Source organism: Neltuma alba, unplaced genomic scaffold (genome assembly GCF_004799145.2).
Source record: "Neltuma alba isolate B1F8T4 unplaced genomic scaffold, ASM479914v2 tig00013512_pilon, whole genome shotgun sequence".
In the NCBI taxonomy this organism is placed as follows: domain Eukaryota; kingdom Viridiplantae; phylum Streptophyta; class Magnoliopsida; order Fabales; family Fabaceae; genus Neltuma; species Neltuma alba.
Window position 1 is genome coordinate 10381 of NW_021637734.1, and position 18960 is coordinate 29340.

Consider the following 18960-nt stretch of genomic DNA (forward strand, 5'->3'; position numbering starts at 1 on the left):
TGGGGTTTTTGGTCAAAAGCATGACAGGAGATTGGGAAGCTGTGCTTTTGCCGATTTGGCAATTTGTTCCTGAATAATATTTTTTTTTGGGACTGAATGTGCCTAATTAATAATTAATCACTTAATCTCCCACACCACACCATAAATTTAATTGGAATTTGGGTTGCGTACTTTGCTTAGAATTTAAGATAAGTCGTCATATTGAAGACTTATTATGTAAGTTATTAATTTGCATATCACGTTTCTAACTTTGTAGTAATATGAAGTGCTATTATATTTTGAAAATCAGGCCAAAAAAATTATAATTTGAAAAAAAATTTCAAATTTAAAAATTTTAAATTAAAAATTACTATAAAAATGTATTGTTATTTATTCTTTAAGTGTAGTTAATTATTAAAAATGTATTTTTATTTGTTCTTTAAGTATAGTTAATTAATATTAAAATATATTTAAAATTTTAAAATTTGAGAAATATTTTTTAAAGAATCTAAAAAAAATACTTTTAAAATTTTAAAATTTCAAATCAAGAATAACAACAAAAATACATTATTATTTATTTTTTAAATATTGTTAATTACTATTGAAATGTAGTAAATAAAACTGATTTAAAATTTTAAAATTAAAAAATATTTTTTGAGATTCTCTCAGTATTTTTTTTTATTTTTCTTTATATTTACGGAAGATTCGGATGGAAGTGAAGAACAGGTCGATGGAGGCTCAGAGCCAGATGTGAGAGCAGAGTTGCCAGCCCCCAGACGGAGGAACTCACGTGGTTGTCTGTGCACTTTCGTATTTCGTATCTGTCTTTTTCGTTACTCTGGAATGAGCTGATGATCTTAGGCGAGAAACAAACGTCAAGAAAGATGACTTTTGGATATTAATAAATACAATTTTTTTAAAAATAAAATCATGGCAAGAGATATTATATAATTGTGCCGATCAATCGAGGACGAGAGGTGATGAATCAACCCCCTGCGATCATTTTAGTGAGGACCAGTTGCAGTTATTTAATAGACAAGGAAATAAACAACACACACAGCTTTTTATAAATAACTTATTTACTTAGTTGTCTTAATTTATATAAATCAATTATTGTTAAAAACAGGATGAAATGGGGAAAAGTGTTGGTTGAGGGTGACTTGTGCCCACATTGGACCGGCAAGGAAAAAGAAATGAAGCGTATGTAAATGGAGGAACATGGAGTAGAGAGCCAGTTATATAGGGGAAAGCCAGGACCCACTCATCCTATCACACCTAACTCCCCTTGCCTCCCATATTAATGTTAATACTACCTCTAATTTTTAATCTAAGATCTAGTTGACTAATTTAAATAAGTTAAAAAATTAATTAAATTAGTTATTTGTCATAAATATGTATTGTCTTTTCTAAAATATCTTTGCTAATCAAGTGTATTAGTTAGAACAACTATTATTACAAGGACTACTTTAAAAAAAATAAATAAATATAAAAGACGTTAAATTTGATTATTATATTTAGAATCAAAATAAAAATTAAACGAATTCTTATATTAAGAAACTGAAATAGTAGTTTAGTTTGTGGTCACATCAGGTAACATATTTCCACTTGACAGTTAGTACTTTCACTTTCTTCTGCCACTGTCTTCCATCCATTTACTACTATTATATGGTTTTTCCTTGTCATCCTGGCTTCACCACCAGCAAAGAATCTCTCAATTGCTGACTAACTTCCTCAAAACCCTTTGCTTGCTGTTTTGTCCATGGTCCTCACACACACACATATTAGGCAGGGTCGCTGCAAATTTTAATTCTCGACAATAAATATTATGACTAAAACACTACATTTATATTCCTGTTTAAAAATAACATTAGAGGGATTCCGAAGAAATTAAATCAAAAAACAATCAGAAACCTCTAGGTTAACCTCCCCGGCCCCTTACCCCGATAAAGGGAAATGAAAGATTGAACACTATATATAGACAGTGAAAATGAATACTTTTTGTACATCTTTCTGAAGTCATGATCCAAATTTCTTAACATGCTGGATCTGTTTGGCCAAATGGGTACTATTCTCTGTTTTTTTCCCTTTGGGCAGGGCTAGCATCTGACCCTGATGAATACACTAGATCCATGGCGACACCAAATGGGTAAATTTCATTGCAGAAGGACCGAACATGACATTTGAATCTGAGAAAACTAAGAAAGAGAATAAATATGTTCAACAAGCTAAGAGGAAAAGCTGTGATAATAATTGAGTAAACAAAACAGAACAATTAAAGCATGGCCCCTAAGGAAACACAGGCTTTTGGCTTCAGCGTGCATAATTAGCTGTGCTTGCTCTGGGAGAAGGTGGTCTTGGGATACAACTGGACAGGTTGTTTGTATATAAAGCTTTATATGACATATAATATATATATATATATATGACTTCAAAATGGCCTTTTCCTTGTCCAAAGCACAAGTGATGAAGTGGAAAGATGATATGTGCTTGGAGGGGGACCTTCATGAGCAAAAAAATATCATAGTCACAATGCATGGCGGCCTCCCGTCACCAACTCGATGATTGATAGATATAGATAACTCACATGAATTATATAAAACAACGGCCCCTACCCCTGAAAATGAAAGCAACAATGTCTATATCTATTTACTTACACAAAGTCCGCCAAAAGAAAAACAGATATAAAAGATACCCATATTTCCAGTGAACAAGAAAAAAGTTGAGTCCGTACCAACAAGGTACTCCTCGTACTCGTAGTTATACTATTTACTATTTGTGAATATTTTTAATTAATTTGATTTGTATTATACTATCTCCGAATCTAATTATAAAATCTTATTTATAGACTACAAACGAGATCTTATTATTAAGACCAGAGGTACAATATTGATCGCTGCAGTAATCTGTGCACAGTCATTGACTCGATCGACCAATGCTTTTGACTTCTTGTGAAAGCGGAATATTGCCTGTAGGTACAACTTTCTAGTACACTATACACACACACACGCGCGCATGCTTTGGCATTCTTATCCCACAAGGAGGAATCTGGTCTTAAAAACAATGACACAATGGGACCTTAGTGGGAATATTTATTGGCGAGTACAGCCATTTATGGCATGTGAGTCCAGGGTTTTAAACAAATATATATACAGAGATTGTTGATACACGCTGGAGGAAGATGCTATTAAAAACAGCACAGTCTTCTTGTTGCAAGTCCTGTATTCATAATAAGCCATTTGGTCACGAGTGCCGTGAGAAGACTTTGCTATCTGAATCAAGCGGTATATGCATGTTCGTCAGCATTATCTGAGGTATTGAATTCATGCTAGAAACATATTTGTTCAATGTTCTGTAAGCAATCACCCCCTATGATCTGCTGATACACTGTTCTTAAAGGGATAGCTTGAGTCCAAGTTCCCTCATATCAACGGAAGTATTTCTGATTTCTTTCGACCGGTAGGTCAGAAGATGTGCGTATAATTTCCACATACTCAACTTTACTCTTTTTTTTTTTTTAACTTCTTACTCGCTGAACAACCAATCCATCTATTTTACACACACACACTGTGCATAGTAAAGTTTCATTAAGCTGCTCCAACATCACTTTTGATTTTGGGAGTTTCGTTAGAATTAACGATTTTGGAGACTGGAAGAAGTGGGGTACCGCCATCGGGACCCATGGATATGCGTAGAAGAGAGGAATGAACGTAACCTATTTAATTTGGATAGCGACCACTGACCCAACAAAAGCAAACTAGCAGTTTAGAAGCACTAACGTGTCGGCAATGGAGCATTTAGAGGGATGCCCACAAAAGGTCGTCGTGTCCCCTTCGCAGAGTTGATGAACTGATCGCATTATATCCCCACTTATCTCTATCAACAGTGAAAAATAATGAACTTAAGCCAAACATCCCGGCAAACATATTACTGTTTAGTTAACGACTTCAGTTGTACGTCTAATACTGAGAGTATACTTAGGCATTGCCAAAATAAGATGGCAAAGTAAGACCAAGATTATTATTTGTATGCCATATTGGTTGGCCGGAGAGCCTATCTATGAAATGGAAATGCAAAGAGAAATCACAATAAGTTGCTTTTAGTCGGCCCATTCATTCATTCCTAAGTTAATCCCTGTCCTACCGGTTGCCAGGTAGACCTGGGAAAGCGGGCTGGCGGTGCGGATACGGGTCAGCCCGCCGCGGTGCGGGCCAAATGCGGTGCGGACTGAAGTAGCCCGCACCTTGGCGGGCTGGCATTTTGCCAGCCCGAGCCCGCCTAATTTTTTTTTTTAAAAATTTATTATATTAGTATGAGTTAAGCCTAATTTAAAATGTTGAAATTAGGCTCCGAGTTTTAAACTTGAGTAATGGATCCTAATAAAAAAAAGAGAATTAATTTATAATATTAGAAGAAATTTAAGAAAAACTAACATATATATTTTTTATAAATAATTAATTTAACTAGTTTTCTTATCCAAATTAATTAAGTAAATCTTTTATGTGTGTGTATGTATGACTATATGAAAATCACATATTTATCTAATCTTATGAAGCCGTGCATACTAACGACAAATAGATATAAAAATAAAAGATGGATAGTGCTCTTCATATAACCATACATATATATGAAGTGCTTAATTAATTATATATATAATGATATGGATGAGGTAATGTCCATATAAAATTTAATGATCAAAATCATATAACTATATTATATAATGTATTAAAAATCAGAAAAAAAAAAAAAAAAAAAGCGGGCTGGCGAGCTGGCCCGCGGCGGAGCGGGCCAAAAGCGGTGCGGGCTAGAGTAGCCCGCACCGTGGCGGGCTGGGAAAACATCAACCCAAGCCCGCCTTTTTTGGCGGGCTAGCGGGCTGGGCCCGCGGGCCCAGCCCGTATTACCGGCTCTATTGCCAGGTATGTGAGAACAGACTCTACCCAGAATCCAATCTAATTGGCGCTAAAATCATTCCTAAGTCCTGCCAAACAACCCAACGTCCTTTTTAAAAGAATTTGCATAAACGTAAACATATCAACAACATTGTTGTAGTGTTTTTACTAAAAATGTTTAAATGCTTTTCAAGGTTTATAATAATAATATTAAAATCTGCAAATATAAAGCTCCATTGGAAAAATACTCCTATGATCCTATTTACAAGATAGAGAGAAAATTTTTTTCTTAGTTCTATTTATAAATTACTTTATTAAATTTTTAGCATGAATGTACTGTTTTACCCTTCATTTATTATAACGTATATAATTATTTTTTTTAGAAGGTGTATATATTAAATATGTGTAAAATTAGAAATTTGTTATATTTTAATGAAAAGTTAATTTAGTTTAAGATTTTTTTTAATTTACATAAAACATCTTGAAAATACCTTATAAACCGGACTAAAGAAATTCTTTGTAATATCGTGTAATGGGCAATGGCTGGCACCACCCTCGTTCCCCGCGAACAAAAATCCTCTGAAATTATTGTCGCGGGTAATTTCTTTGTTTAGTTCATATTTTTAAATAGTGCGACAAGTCGGAATGACGATATTCTGATCCTAATGAGAGAAGAGTGGCTGTTAAAGAGAGGAGTGATGCGGCCTTTGAATTATTATCCTGGAGATTGATCGCTGGGAGGGTCGTTCTAATTTTATGCTATGAAATCTGCGAACATAATTATTAAAAAATGACTGTAGCAACAGAATCGCTTGATAAAAACTACTCGCTTATTATAAAAACTTAATAACAACTGCTTACTTAACATAAAAACTTACTGGTTATTATTATTTTTCCTTAGTTATTATTATTTTTCTTTGAGACCTCATTATAATTTTCCCTAATTTTATTCCTATGCAGTTGGAATTGTCTTCTGATTGTATCCGTGCCTCCCTTGATAAAAATGGAACTGGAACTCTTGATCCTTCATTAAATTGCAGATATTGGGCTTCGACCCAACCCTCAATGTACCAGAACAGACCGAAAGAATCTGGGGACGGGGCTAGCCGTTGGGAACTTCGGATGGCGTTCATTTGTGAGAAAACTCTATTATGAGCAGCAACGAAATTCCATACAACAATTTTTACTTGATTGGTTCCATAACAGGTATGTAACGTGATAATCGAGAAAGCTAGTATTATTCACTGAACTCAGTGCGCATGTCTGCGGGGCAAAAATACAACTTAGCTAACTATACCCCCGTCACTGTTGAACAAATCAACCATTCTCTTTTATCGAGTCTGATTATCTTTAAAACTTGTTCATGGAAAATGAACTTCATAACCTATGGGCAGACACTTGCGCCAGCCTCCTAATTCGCAGAAACAATTTAATATGAACTTTAAGAAGACTACGGGAAATTCATGTCACTAATTCTATCAAGTTTGCGAGAACGCGCAATTGCAACAGCAAATCAAGCTTGGAAAAGTGCGATCGACCCTGAAAAGTGTTTATCTTTTCAGCTTCAAAACAATCAGAAAAGACCAGTTTTGTAGGTTACTCTCGTGAGCTAAGATCCAAAACATTTAACATAAAATGCGATTAACGTCTCCGCACACAGCCACATATAGCAGGTGAGCCTCAAATATAACAGGAACAATAACAAGATCAAAAACCTCAATTGTTCAAAATCAAGATTATGACAAAAATTATCATTTTCTTAACCCAATAACCTAAAAATTAGGCAGTGAGAACAACGGCTCCGCCAGCCTCCTTGATCTTCTTCTCAGCAATCTTAGACACAAGCTTGGCCTTCACAACCACAGGCTGGTTCTCAGGCAAAACTCCTTTACCCAAAACCTTAAAATAGCCATGTTGAGTGACATCGATCACAGGGGCGCTCTCCTTGGAAACTTTGCCCTTCACCTCTTGAGGAACCAAGGACCAAAGCTTGTCTATGTTGACAATGGGGCAATAAAACTGGTTGCGAAGCTTGTGAAAGTAACGCATACCGACCTTACCGAAGTAACCAGGATGGTACTTGTCGAAGAGGATACGGTGATGGTGCATACCTCCGGCGTTACCTCGACCTCCCGGATGCTTCCGGTGCTTGCCAATACGCCCATGGCCAGCGCTCACATGTCCTCTCTTCTTCCTGTTCTTCTTGAATCTGGTCGTCATTTTCGCCTCTTCTGCCTGAGCCTTGGCGCCGCGATTGACTGTTGAATTAGGGTTTATGCAGATTTAATAGGCGCCGTGGTTGAGGCTGAATTACTGTTTTCGCCCCGCGTACAAAAATAAAAATCTTACATAAATCGATGTTATATAGGGGCAAAGACCAAAAAAAAAACTGGAATTTTGAAAATACAAATAAGAAATATCAATAAAAATTTGTTATTATTTGCAAATTCAAATTTGTCAATACTAAATAAAGTTATGTTACCAAATTTAATTTGGAATTTGTAATTTTTAGTTTTTTTTCTGTCATTCATATATCGTTGACAATATATATATATATATATCAGCACAAAGATGAATCAATGCAAACAGTATTTAATTTCATTAAAATGCACAAAAAATCTATTTATTCTCAAAGTAAATAAAGAGTCAAAATTTAGTAAATAAAATACTCCTCCGGTCCTAATTATAAGACCCAATTGACTTATTTGAGGAGATTAAGGAAGTAAATTAAGTTGGTTATTTATAATAAATAAGTGTTATTATTCCTAAAATATCCTTGCTAATTAAGTATATTGGCTAAAACTATCATTATTAGAAGGATTATCTTGGAAAAAAATGCATAAATATAAGAGAGAAAATGGATTGGGTCTTATAATTAGGACCAAATAAAAAGTCAAATTGGGTCTTATAATAAGGACCGGAGGAGTAGTAAACAACAGTGAACGAGTAAAATTTTGAAATATAGATCCTATTTCCCTATCATTGTGAATACTGAATAGGTGAACAAAAGTGATCCAAGTCTTGCATAGAGCAAATTCATTTTGATATGGATGGGTTATCTTTTGGGCGCCTACATACGGAGATGGGCCGGTGGCAAGTAAGAGTTAGATATTGGGCTTCAACAGTTTTAACAAGATCCAAGGAACTGCAGAATTTTTGTACTTACCATCAGGGCAACGTGCGAGAATGGCATGCCACTGTGCCCGGGTCGAAACTCGACCCAAGCATCTCGGTTTACATTCTGGACCCGTCGTAATCATTTTATTTAAAAATGTTTATACTTATTCTTTCTTTTATTGGCATGTTATATATATATACTCCTCCTGTCCTTATTATAAGACCCAATTTGACTTTTTATTTGGTCCTAATTATAAGACCCCAATCCATTTTATCTCTTATATTTATACATTTTTTCCAAGATAATCCTTCTAATAATGATAGTTTTAGCCAATATACTTAATTAGCAAGGATATTTTAGGAATGACAACACTTATTTATTATAAATAACCAACTTAACTTACTTCCTTAATCTCCTCAAATAAGTCAATTGGGTCTTATAATTAGGACCGGAGGAGTATATATATATATATATATATTTGTATCAGATCTTTTTATCCACAGTACAGCTTGAATAAGATTCATAGTATTGTTTGATTGTTTGATATTCATGAAAGCAAGCAACATCTTGAGGGAGCCCGCAACATCAGAGTGAAAACCTCAAACTGGAATGAGTGATCTGATGTGAGGTTACGTATTGGATCCAAACATGGCACCTCAGCTCAAGCAAATCACAGCCTTCCAGATATCAGCGGTGATCATCTTGTCAACGAAAGACACGTCCAGAAGATAAATTCCCAAACCAAAATTCATACTGAGGCTTATAGAAATCATGTCTCATTTTATGTGGGCCAGAGCTTGCGGGCCCTCCTCATAACCGGGCTCTTCCGAGGTGTCCTTCTTCCTTACACGTGGCATATCCGGATCGCCCTCGCTGCCCACTGGGCTTGCTCTGCAAGCTGAGACAACTTCCACGCTAATACGGACAAAAGAGCTGGATCATTTTAGCATATCCTTACCGACACGGGTTAGGTCTAATGAAAGAGGTTAATCCCTCATAACTTAATGAACCAAGATTCAAATTTCTGTTGAGAGAGGTACTCACATTTAGTGTCTGATAGTATCTCAAATAGAATTGCTTCCAATTAGAAGATACCTATATTTTAGCAAAAAAATAACTAGATAATTTTTTTAAAATATAAGTAAAGCTTTGCTTGTGAGATTTTAATGGTACTTTCATGAAGGCATATTGGCATTTTAAGAGAATTGATTCTGATCATGCCAGATTCGCGCGTGGCACTGATTCTTTTTGCATAGGGTCTGTTTGGCTCAATTAGAGGAATGAGAGGGGAGGGATTTTAATAGAAGGAAAGGAGAGTGAAAAGATTTTAATATTACCTTATTTGGATTTATAAAAAAAACAAAGAGAGGAAAGGAATTTTAATACTACCTTGTTTGATTCATGAGGAGAGGGGAGGGAACAATATTTTGACATGGACAATTTCACCCTTATTTTATTTAAAATATAGGCATAATGGTTATCACATGAAAAAATATTAGCATAATGATCATAACATGACAAAATATAACCCTTTCTCTCCAAATCCTCCCAATTTTGGAGGGAAGATTAAGGAGGAGAGGGGAGGGAAAATTTTTTCCCTCATAAATTTGTGTGTTGCCAAACAAGAGGAAGTGATTATAATCCTTTTCCCTCCCTCCCCTCTCTTCCAAATCCCTCTTACCAAACACACCCTTAGAGTCTTGGATGAGAAAATTGGGATGAGCCGGTGTGGCTTTTGTAAAGTGCGTGTGATGCAAATAAGTTATTCTTTGCTAGCAAGGAAAAGCACTCCGACTACTGGAATTCGACCCCTCCTTCCAATAATACCATGAAATGAGGAGATCAGGCAACGGTGATCCCACTACCTTCCTTCTTGATAAAGCATATGTAAAATATCTCCCGGCATGACAAGACTCTATTTTGGCCAATATTATATATGGAAAAGATAAGATTAACCACTTTAACTTTAGTCAAATTTACTGTTTTTTTTTTCCCATTAAGAAAGATCCAGATTTCCTAAGTCAATTATTGTTTGAAAAATCATGATCTTCTTTTAAAAATCCACACACCCTTTGAAAAATTAAAACGTCAAAATCAAATTTTCGTTCAAAACTGCAGTTATATTACAAGCCATTCATGCCGACTGAACAAAATCTGTCTTTAAAAATTAAAATCATAATCATGAACTGTACCCAAAAAAAAAAACATAATCACGAATTATTTTTATTTAGAACCTAATTTTCACACCTCTGGTCCAGACTAGTCTTGATTTAAAAACAAAAAGAAAAAAAGAGGAGCTAAGTTTTTTTTTTTTTACAAGAAAGTTTATGTGAGTTGGATCCTGAGAGCTCAATAAAGTTAGGACATACTTTTAAGTTCAGAGAGCACTTATGAAAATACTTACAGATTGTCCACTAATAAAATCCTCATATCGGCAATAAAATTTGAATTCATGACCTTATAGGTTATGAGTTGACTCCTTGCTAACCAAACCAACTATTGTTTAAGTTTTAATTTCTAATCCATGTCATTTCAAATTAGGACTGTGGCGTGATGGGCTCATGAATACACCTAAAAATGGGCCACCCAGACCCATCCCATTGGCTCTTCCAATTTTATTCATATAAGTTTTTAAATTTGAAAAGGCCTAACCACATTGCTTCTCCGAAACACCAAGAAAGGCATATCCGCATGTAAATTCCAACGCCTCTTGTTAAGTCGGCTTCCTTTTTTGTCTCTTTCGCGTATAGTTAAGGTCAACATTTTATTTTTAATTTCATACATACATACATACATATATATATTAATCACTCCACAAATCACATCAGTTTCTGGAGCAATTCCAATTTTACAAGAATCCCACACCATCAGAAATAAATCTCAAAAGTGACGACGTTAATTAACTAGCTTTATTCGGGTGATGTGGCACACATTTTGCTAATGAATATCTCATCAATTAAACAACTTTCCCGTTTCCAAAACTAATTCAAAGCCGCCTGTATAAAGAAGCTTGTCACCTGCAGTCCAATGTTTAAAAAAAATAAAATCGAAACGTATCATTCATGGAGACGCACATAGCACAGCGATCCAGTTCTTCCGAGCACAGATTATTGCCTTTTGATATCCCAGCTCCAACAAAGCAATAAGTAATTCACGCGACTGGACAGGGGGCGCCCATTTTTTCTTTCATTTACGCCAATTTACGAGGACAAAAGGAAGAGAATTTGATCATTGAACATTGCGAGTTGGAACAAGGAGAAAGGCAGCCTAAAGATTTTCAAACTCGCTGTAATAACTCTGCAACTTAATATAAGGATTAACTTAATATTTAATTTGATCATAAATATAAGATTCTAATCATTTTGTCTCTTATATTTTTTTAATTTTTATTAAATTAATTTTTATAGTAATTATATATGTTAAATATTTTATTAAATTATAACTCTAGTTAATATACATAATTACTAAGGATATTTTAGAAAAAATAATATATATTTATTATAAATAAATAACTTAAATAATCTTCTAAATCTACTCAAATCAGTTAACTAATTTTTATATTAAGAGCTACAGATATTATTTCTTATTCAGACAGCCGAATTACGATTAGAAATAAGAATTTGGAAAACGTTGAACCCACGCAGAACACGAACCGGAAATAAAAGTACAGTTGAATGCGGCTTTTTAAGTTTTAAAGAAAACGAGGGAAGAAGATGCTTATTTAATAGAAAGACGGCGAACGAGTTGGCGTGCCTGGTGAGTCGTGACTCGTGGGTTTAAAGTATTACCTAGCATGACGCCTCAATGGATGCAAACGACGTCAGTTTGATTATTATTTGGCCGTCAGATAAGATTATATTTAAACAAATAAATTAATTCACAAATTATGAGTTACTCTATTATATTAATATACACACTTTGCAAATCTAGATAGGATTCCGGCTGAGATTAACTCGTTCATATTTGCGTGTGGGTCTCCCTTAACGTCAGTGCCCGTTACCCGGGCCTATAAGTATCCACCAAAACTCGTACAACAGGTTTAAAGCTCCAAGCCTGAATAGAAGAGCTCTAAACTTCCGGCTCGGCCTTCGGAGAGGAGGAGCCTAGAACCTTCTTTCGTTGCGCTCGAATCATGGAGTTCAAAACCAGAAATCAAGAACGATCCACAATCAAGTTCCTCTGTAGCTATGGCGGCAGGATTCTTCCTCGGGCCACAGATGGCAAGCTCCGCTACGTCGGCGGCCACACGAGAGTCCTTGCCGTCGATCCCTCTATTGCTTTTTCAGGTTTGCTCCTTAGCTTCCTCTCGCCTTCTTTATCTGTCTGCTCCTTCTGTTCTTCATTTACTCATCTAATAGCGAATTTATGGTCATCTGCAGAGCTGAAGGCCAAGCTTGAAGAATTGTCTGGTTCGTCAGTGACGTTGAGGTGCCCATTGCCCAACGGAGACTTGGAGACGTTGATTTCGATTACCAACGATGAAGATCTGGCCCATATAATTGAGGAGTATGATCGAGCTTCGTCGTCGTTGGCTCATCCGCTGAAGATCAGAGCCATTCTTTCGCCGCCGAAATCACCCAAGAAAATATCTCCTCCTTCGTCTTCTTCTTCTAGCGCGAATCAATCTCCGTCCAGATCTCTCCACAACTCCATCGAGTCCTTGCCTTATTCGCTGGCCTATCGCTTTATCTGTCACAACTGCGCACCGCCGGTTGGATATCCAATCGGTGTCCGTAGCGGGAGCCCTAGGTTTTCATACGGTGGCTCCTACTGCGGCAATTACTGTCACTGAGCTCATAGAAGACAAGAAGAGGAAAAAGTTGGACCCCTCCTTATGGGAACGTTGATTCGATGATGACGATGAACACTAGATATAGAGAACAGAATACTAAATTTCTCAAGAGCTTGAAAAAATAGAGAGATGAGTGCGTTGTGAACTAGGACTATCTTTTTTTGGACTTTGCCCATTTTCATCTGGTTGAGGTTTTCTGGTATTGAATGGAGCTTGATTTGTTGGTCCTGGTAGCGGATTGTCCACGCTCTTTGAACAAGTAGGATTTGATCGCCGTTCCCTTACATTATGAGTTTCTCATTCACAAACATGATTCCAGTCTAGAATGAATTTTGCGTGTCTGTGGTTGCTCTGCGCGCGGGCGTTCAAGTGTCAAATGATGTGGGGTGAGTTTATTTCACTGGTGAGTTTCTTCCATCATTTTTGGTCAAATTATTTTTGTTGATTTGTATAACGATGCTGATCTTCCCTTCGGTTGTGTAGCTTTCAAGTCTGCAGGTTCTCTTCGACCCTGGCTGCTTGGTGCTAGAAGGCAACTAATCCTCCTCGTCATGATAAACTAATCTTTAATTCGCACGGCATAAATTTACAAAACGCAAGAAAGGGCTAAACATTGACTAGGAGCAATTTGCAAATAATGAAAAATCGATGCAAGATACTAATGGAGGAAAGGAAAAAAATGGTGAACATTGTTCTTAATTTGTGAAATTTGATCTCTTTTTTGGTGTGGTTGTTGAAACTTGAAACTATTGATTTTGGTTTTCTATTTCATTTTGATTTGCCTAAAAAATTTTAGTCTTTACAACAAGGATCAAAATCAAAATGAGTGAAACCAATAGTTTTAAATTTTACTAATCAAAATTAAAAGGGAAAATGACTTAAAAAAATGATTGTTGAAATTTAAAATGATAAAATGGACATGTGAATATATGAAATGATGAAATGGGCATGAGGTATCAATATGAAATTTTGATAATTCAGTAGGAAGACTAAACCCTGAACCTCTCTGAAGTCATGAACAGGTGGTAAGTCTCAATACAAAAGTTGTAATTTACATTAAAAATATTGTCATTATCATTATCGGGATAGTGAAATTGGTTTCAAATACATGTTATTTGGGTTTAAAAGAAACGAATTGCAAATGACAATAGCGAGATGGTAATTCTCATTATGAAAATTGTAATTCACTTTACAAATGTTGTTGTTATCATTACTGGAGTAGTGAAATTGACTCCAAGTACGCATCAGGGACACTTTAACCTTTTTACCAAATTGTCAAAATTTTATATTCATACCTCATGCCCAATTAGTCATTTCATACATTCGCATGCCTATTTTGTCATATTAAATTTCAACAGTAATTTTTTGGTCATTTTTCCAAATTAAAATGCGGTCAAATTTTATGAATTTTAAATTTTAGAGACAATAATGATAATAAGTTGGTTAGCAGAACATATTGACCAAGTATGTTGGTTTAGCGAAGACGCTTTGTTGGAAGGCTGCGTGAGGGTTAAGCAGTTGGCTTCCACAATAACTGGACAAAGTATGTGGACTACATATAGACGTCCTGGGGAGCCTCAAAAGAGAAACATTGTTGTCCAGGGACTGGGGAATAGGGGAGGGAAATGTACTCCTCAGTTGTTCTTGGCCTCTGGAATGACAACGAGAAGCCGTTCAAAGGGAAGGAGAAGGGACTGTCGTAGAGCAAGTTGGTCCTTTAGGTGATTCACGCTGTTCATAACGATCACACTGCGCGAACGAGAATTACAGTGACAAGTTTCGCTTTTACAAGAAAGGATCATTGGAGAAAATATGAATCAGTGAACAAGGGACAAGGAATGGAAAGTACAGGAAGAAAGTGGAAGTTGCACTAGCGCGCCGGGTAGCAAATTTGTAGTATTGAATAAATGGATCGTTAGGGATAAATTAGTAACTAATTACTCCTCCGGTCTTGTTCATAAGAGGGAGAAAGAATAAAATTTTTAATCCTGCATAAAAGACAGAGAGAGAAAATTTTCACATAAATATACAACTATACATTTTATTTATTATTATGTTAATTTTATTCTGATAAAATATATTGTATATTAAATAGATATAAAATTAAAAAATTGTTAAAATTCAAATAAGAATTAATAAAATTTAAGATTTTTATTGGTTTATATAAAACATTTTAAAAGTGATTTACAAATAAAACCAAAAAAATAAGCCTATATAAGAGGTGCTTGAGAAAGATTTTAGTTCGGTTGACACTTACAGCTTGAAGCAATAATTTGAAACGAAGTTATCTCACCCCAACAACAAATTTCTTTTTTAGAAGAAGGTTTGAACCAACTGAATAACTACTTGGTTTACCAGTTTTCACATTGATTAAATTTTTGGATATAAAATTTGGCAGATAAAAGACACTTATTCGCAGCTCTTGTTTAAGGAAAAGAAAAGATCAGGAGGAAGGTGACAATAAAAACAAAATAAACTAATACCCGGCAGAATGAAATTTACAAGGTACACTCATGAAAGTAAACGTTCAATAGCCTAGAATCGTGCTGACTGCTGCTTGAGCCTCTTCACTACAGTGCAAATTTTCTATTGTTTTTGGTTTGGGGATTGGCCAAGACAGAAGACTGGGATGGAAAAGGCCAAATGAAAAATGAATGGATGAACAACAGTTTAATAAGAACTTCGTTCTCCCCTGCTAGAGCCGAGGCATCAATTAATCAATCTAATAAGGGAAAACTACGGATTTATGGGGAGCAACTACAAGTAGACTTGATCAAGGCATCTGCACTTATTGTAAGATTCCTCCTCACAAGTTAATGGGCGTTCATACGCAGCTCTTCAACCAGTTTCTTGCTCAAATTCTTCACCCTCAGATTCCTCCCCATTATCCGCATCATCATCGTCAGCATCATTATCAAACTCCTCCTTATCATTATCAGTAGTGCTTTTCCCTATCACGATTAAGTTGCTATTGGTCTTCCTGATTTCGTTGCACTGCAGTGACTCATCCCAACAATCACAAGCATGAATCAGAGAGGAAAAGAAAAAAGAGAATTACAATGAGGTCTCAAGTAAGGAAAATAATTGAAAAACAAGCCCCAGAAGTTATTATTCTCAATATAGGACTTGTCATTATAAGTTGTTAAGGTTGTTATTGGGACCTTTTGGTAATTATTTATCTCTGTGGGATTTGATTATAACTCCCCCGAAAGAAAATCATGAGGGAAGAAACTTAAAAATGCATTCCCTCCCAAGTATTTTGAAGATCAAGCCTATTGCCCTCCCAACTGCCATCAATCGCACATCTCATTTCCCTAATTTTGTGTAATGCATAGGCCTCATATCTAGTATGACTATATGTGCCTTGTCTTAGCTCATGGATTCTTCATTGATTAATAAATAAGTTCAAGCGTATAGCAACTATTTTAGCTCAGAATTATTCATTCAATAGTAAATAAGTCCAAGAACATGGCAAATGTGAAAAGAGGAAACAGTTTGACGCGAAGAATCTAATAGCTTTTCTTTAAAGGAGTTTATCCTCTTATCTTATAACCCCGGGTTGTGATCTTCAAAAAAATTTTATAAGTTAAAAATATGGCAGCGAGAGGCTTTCAACCTAGATACCTTATTACCTTATGCTGTTGAGCACATCAATAAGCATGCTTTACAAACTAGTTCTCCGGAGACACGCATATGGCAAAACCTAGGTGAGGTAGGCCTGATAGAATATTGTCATTACTTTGATTTGATCACTTATTTTCTAATCCTAATTTCAATATATCGTATCTTTAACCCTATCAAGCCAAACTCCTACAGTTAAGCTCCACTTGACTCATTTCATGTCACTCATAAATTCCACTTCATTCGTACATTCCTCGCATGTTTGAGCTTTCTCAACAATGAATCCTGACTATTCTGTATAAAAATATCATTGACATCCTCATATTTCATCGTCTATTTTTTTCTTCAGTCTGAGAGATTTTTTTTCCATCATCCGTATAGTTGTTTTAGCCAAAAAGGCCTTGTATGTTCGATGTGGGAATTCATTCAAGCCATAACTCAAGTTCACGGAAGGGTGATCACAAGTAATCAATAGCAATGCAACAATGAATATTCCAACTAACAATGATCACAATTTCACGGAGGGGTGATCACAAGTAATCAATCACAAGTTAAAACTGATTTCAATCGCCCCCTTTGTTACCCAGCAAAAAACCTGCTTTCGATCACACCATAAACCATGGATCAACTGCCAATGGGAGTTTGTGCTCGTGGATTAAATTAACGCACATAATAAAGAAACAACATTCTCCGGGATTCCGAAGGGAGGTCCCCCACCCCCCAAACCCCCAATTTGGAGAAACTTCAGAGCACAGGTGTGATTAAACAGTGATGGAATTAAATCGATGAGCAAATCCCCCGGACGGTTTGATTCAAGTGTAATGGAAAGCAGGGTTTAAGAGCAGAGTACCTTTTCTTCAAACTCGGACTCCTCCATAGCGAGGAGGAGTTCTTCGTTATGAGGTTGAGGCCACTGAGATGGTAAAAGGAACGACGTTGGAATCGTCCTTGTCGATGAAGGGTACTGTGTCATATACGCCGGAAACTGTAACATTTTTGATGTCGAGGACTCCTCTCCCTCGATTTTTAGTCACCACCGAACCGCTCCCCTTCGATCGACCCCGCACTTTAAAAATCACTTCCCTGGAACCCGCCCAGCGGTAGACAAAAGATGAAAGGGAAGAAAGAAAAAGACCTTATTTTCTTACGGGGTAGACAAAATGAAATTTGAAAATTGAAGACGGAGGTACATTAATAAATTTGTTGGTGAGAAAGATGGATTAGTACACTTAAAATATAAAAAATACTCTTCTGGTTCTTAATATAAAATCTATTTAACTAATTTGATTAGATTAAATAAATTAGTTAAGTTAGTTAATTATAAGAAAAGTGACATATTTTTCTTAAAACACCATAATCATCTTTTTTAATACCTCTTCTCTCTCTCCTACTTGATTATAGTTGAGAGAGTATCCATATGGGTAATTTAGAGAAAATTAATGATTATGAAAAATGAGTCTTATATTTAGGATAAAAACCAACTCAAGAATTGAGTCCTATATTAAGCATCGGGAGGAGTATAAAAAAAAGCCCTTCTAAAAGAGAAAAAAGTGGGGTTCTCCCTTGGTTCTACGCTTCTATCAGAAACCATCGAATTCAAACATTCATGATTCAAATTCCTGGCTAGGCGAATACGAATTCATATTATCTCGCATAAAATGGACAATTAAAAAGTTAGATTTTTTTTTTGAATAAGAGAATGCATTAAAAAACTAATATTTACAAGAGGTTAAAGTAAAGAAAGAGGAAAAAAGAAGGCCAGAGCAGTCATTTGACAGCTTGGGCTTTCCTAATATGACTCGCCCATGCAAGAATTAAAAAGTTAGATTAATAAAACAGAAAGATGGCCCAAAAAAAAAAAGAAAGACCAAGAAAACGGGGGAAAAATTGAATAGAGTAAATAGCATAACCGAGCGCGTGTGTGTGTTTGCAAGTAAAGGCAAAAAACGAAAATGTTTGAGGGGAGTAAAATCAAATAAGGGCAAAATTCATTAGCGTGTGATTGGATTAGCATTCGAAGCGAAAAATTAATTACTGTAACATAATTTATGTTTGAACATTAATTTAAAAAATAATAATTTATTAAAATAAAATTTCTTTGGATTATATTAACATACACGCAACGACTTAAAAGACACGAGTTTTTGAATGTGTGGCTGTACCCATATATACTTTCATTTCTTTACAAAGTAAAACTATCGAATAAAAAATAAAATTATACAAATAAAAGTATTCAAACATCATCAGAAACAACTATTTGTAAAAATAGATCAATTTACACTTTATAATAACTTTCTATGAGATTCTATTGCCAAGTTTTGCCAGATTAAGAAATTAGTTAAAAATAGTTTATTATCAAATATCAAATATATTTGGGCTTCTAAACTTTACCTTAGGAGTGCACATAGACAGGGCTAGGTAGCCCCTACCCGAAGTAAGAACGGGCTGCAGGTAGGCCTGTGCAAAAAGCTTGTTAGTCCGGGTAATCCAGTCTGGTCTGACAAAACCCGGTCTGGTCCAACCTGAAAAAACACAATCCAAGCAAGAAATCAAACCAGACT

The 18960-nt window shown here is 35.5% G+C and overlaps 3 protein-coding genes across 3 annotated transcripts; 1 reads left to right on the forward strand and 2 right to left on the reverse strand.

Moving 5' to 3' along the window:
* Nucleotides 1-6455: 6455 nt before the first annotated feature.
* LOC114737965 (60S ribosomal protein L27a-3-like) lies at nt 6456-7137 on the reverse strand. Its single transcript, XM_028925974.1, has one exon. It carries the CDS (start codon nt 7086-7088, stop codon nt 6648-6650), a length of 441 nt encoding a protein of 146 aa, XP_028781807.1. The 5' UTR covers nt 7089-7137; the 3' UTR covers nt 6456-6647.
* A 4896-nt stretch (nt 7138-12033) lies between these two features.
* On the forward strand, nt 12034-12862 carry LOC114737964 (uncharacterized). Its single transcript, XM_028925973.1, has 2 exons — nt 12034-12272; nt 12366-12862. Exons 1-2 carry the CDS (start codon nt 12119-12121, stop codon nt 12776-12778), a joined length of 567 nt encoding a protein of 188 aa, XP_028781806.1. The 5' UTR covers nt 12034-12118; the 3' UTR covers nt 12779-12862.
* Nucleotides 12863-15233: 2371 nt separating this feature from the next.
* Nucleotides 15234-17448, reverse strand: LOC114737966 (uncharacterized). Its single transcript, XM_028925975.1, has 2 exons — nt 17250-17448; nt 15234-15772 (listed from the first exon to the last, which is right to left on the reverse strand). The coding sequence occupies exons 1-2, from the start codon at nt 17391-17393 to the stop codon at nt 15617-15619; spliced, it is 300 nt and encodes a 99-aa protein (XP_028781808.1). The 5' UTR covers nt 17394-17448; the 3' UTR covers nt 15234-15616.
* Between the last annotated feature and the right edge of the window lie 1512 nt (nt 17449-18960).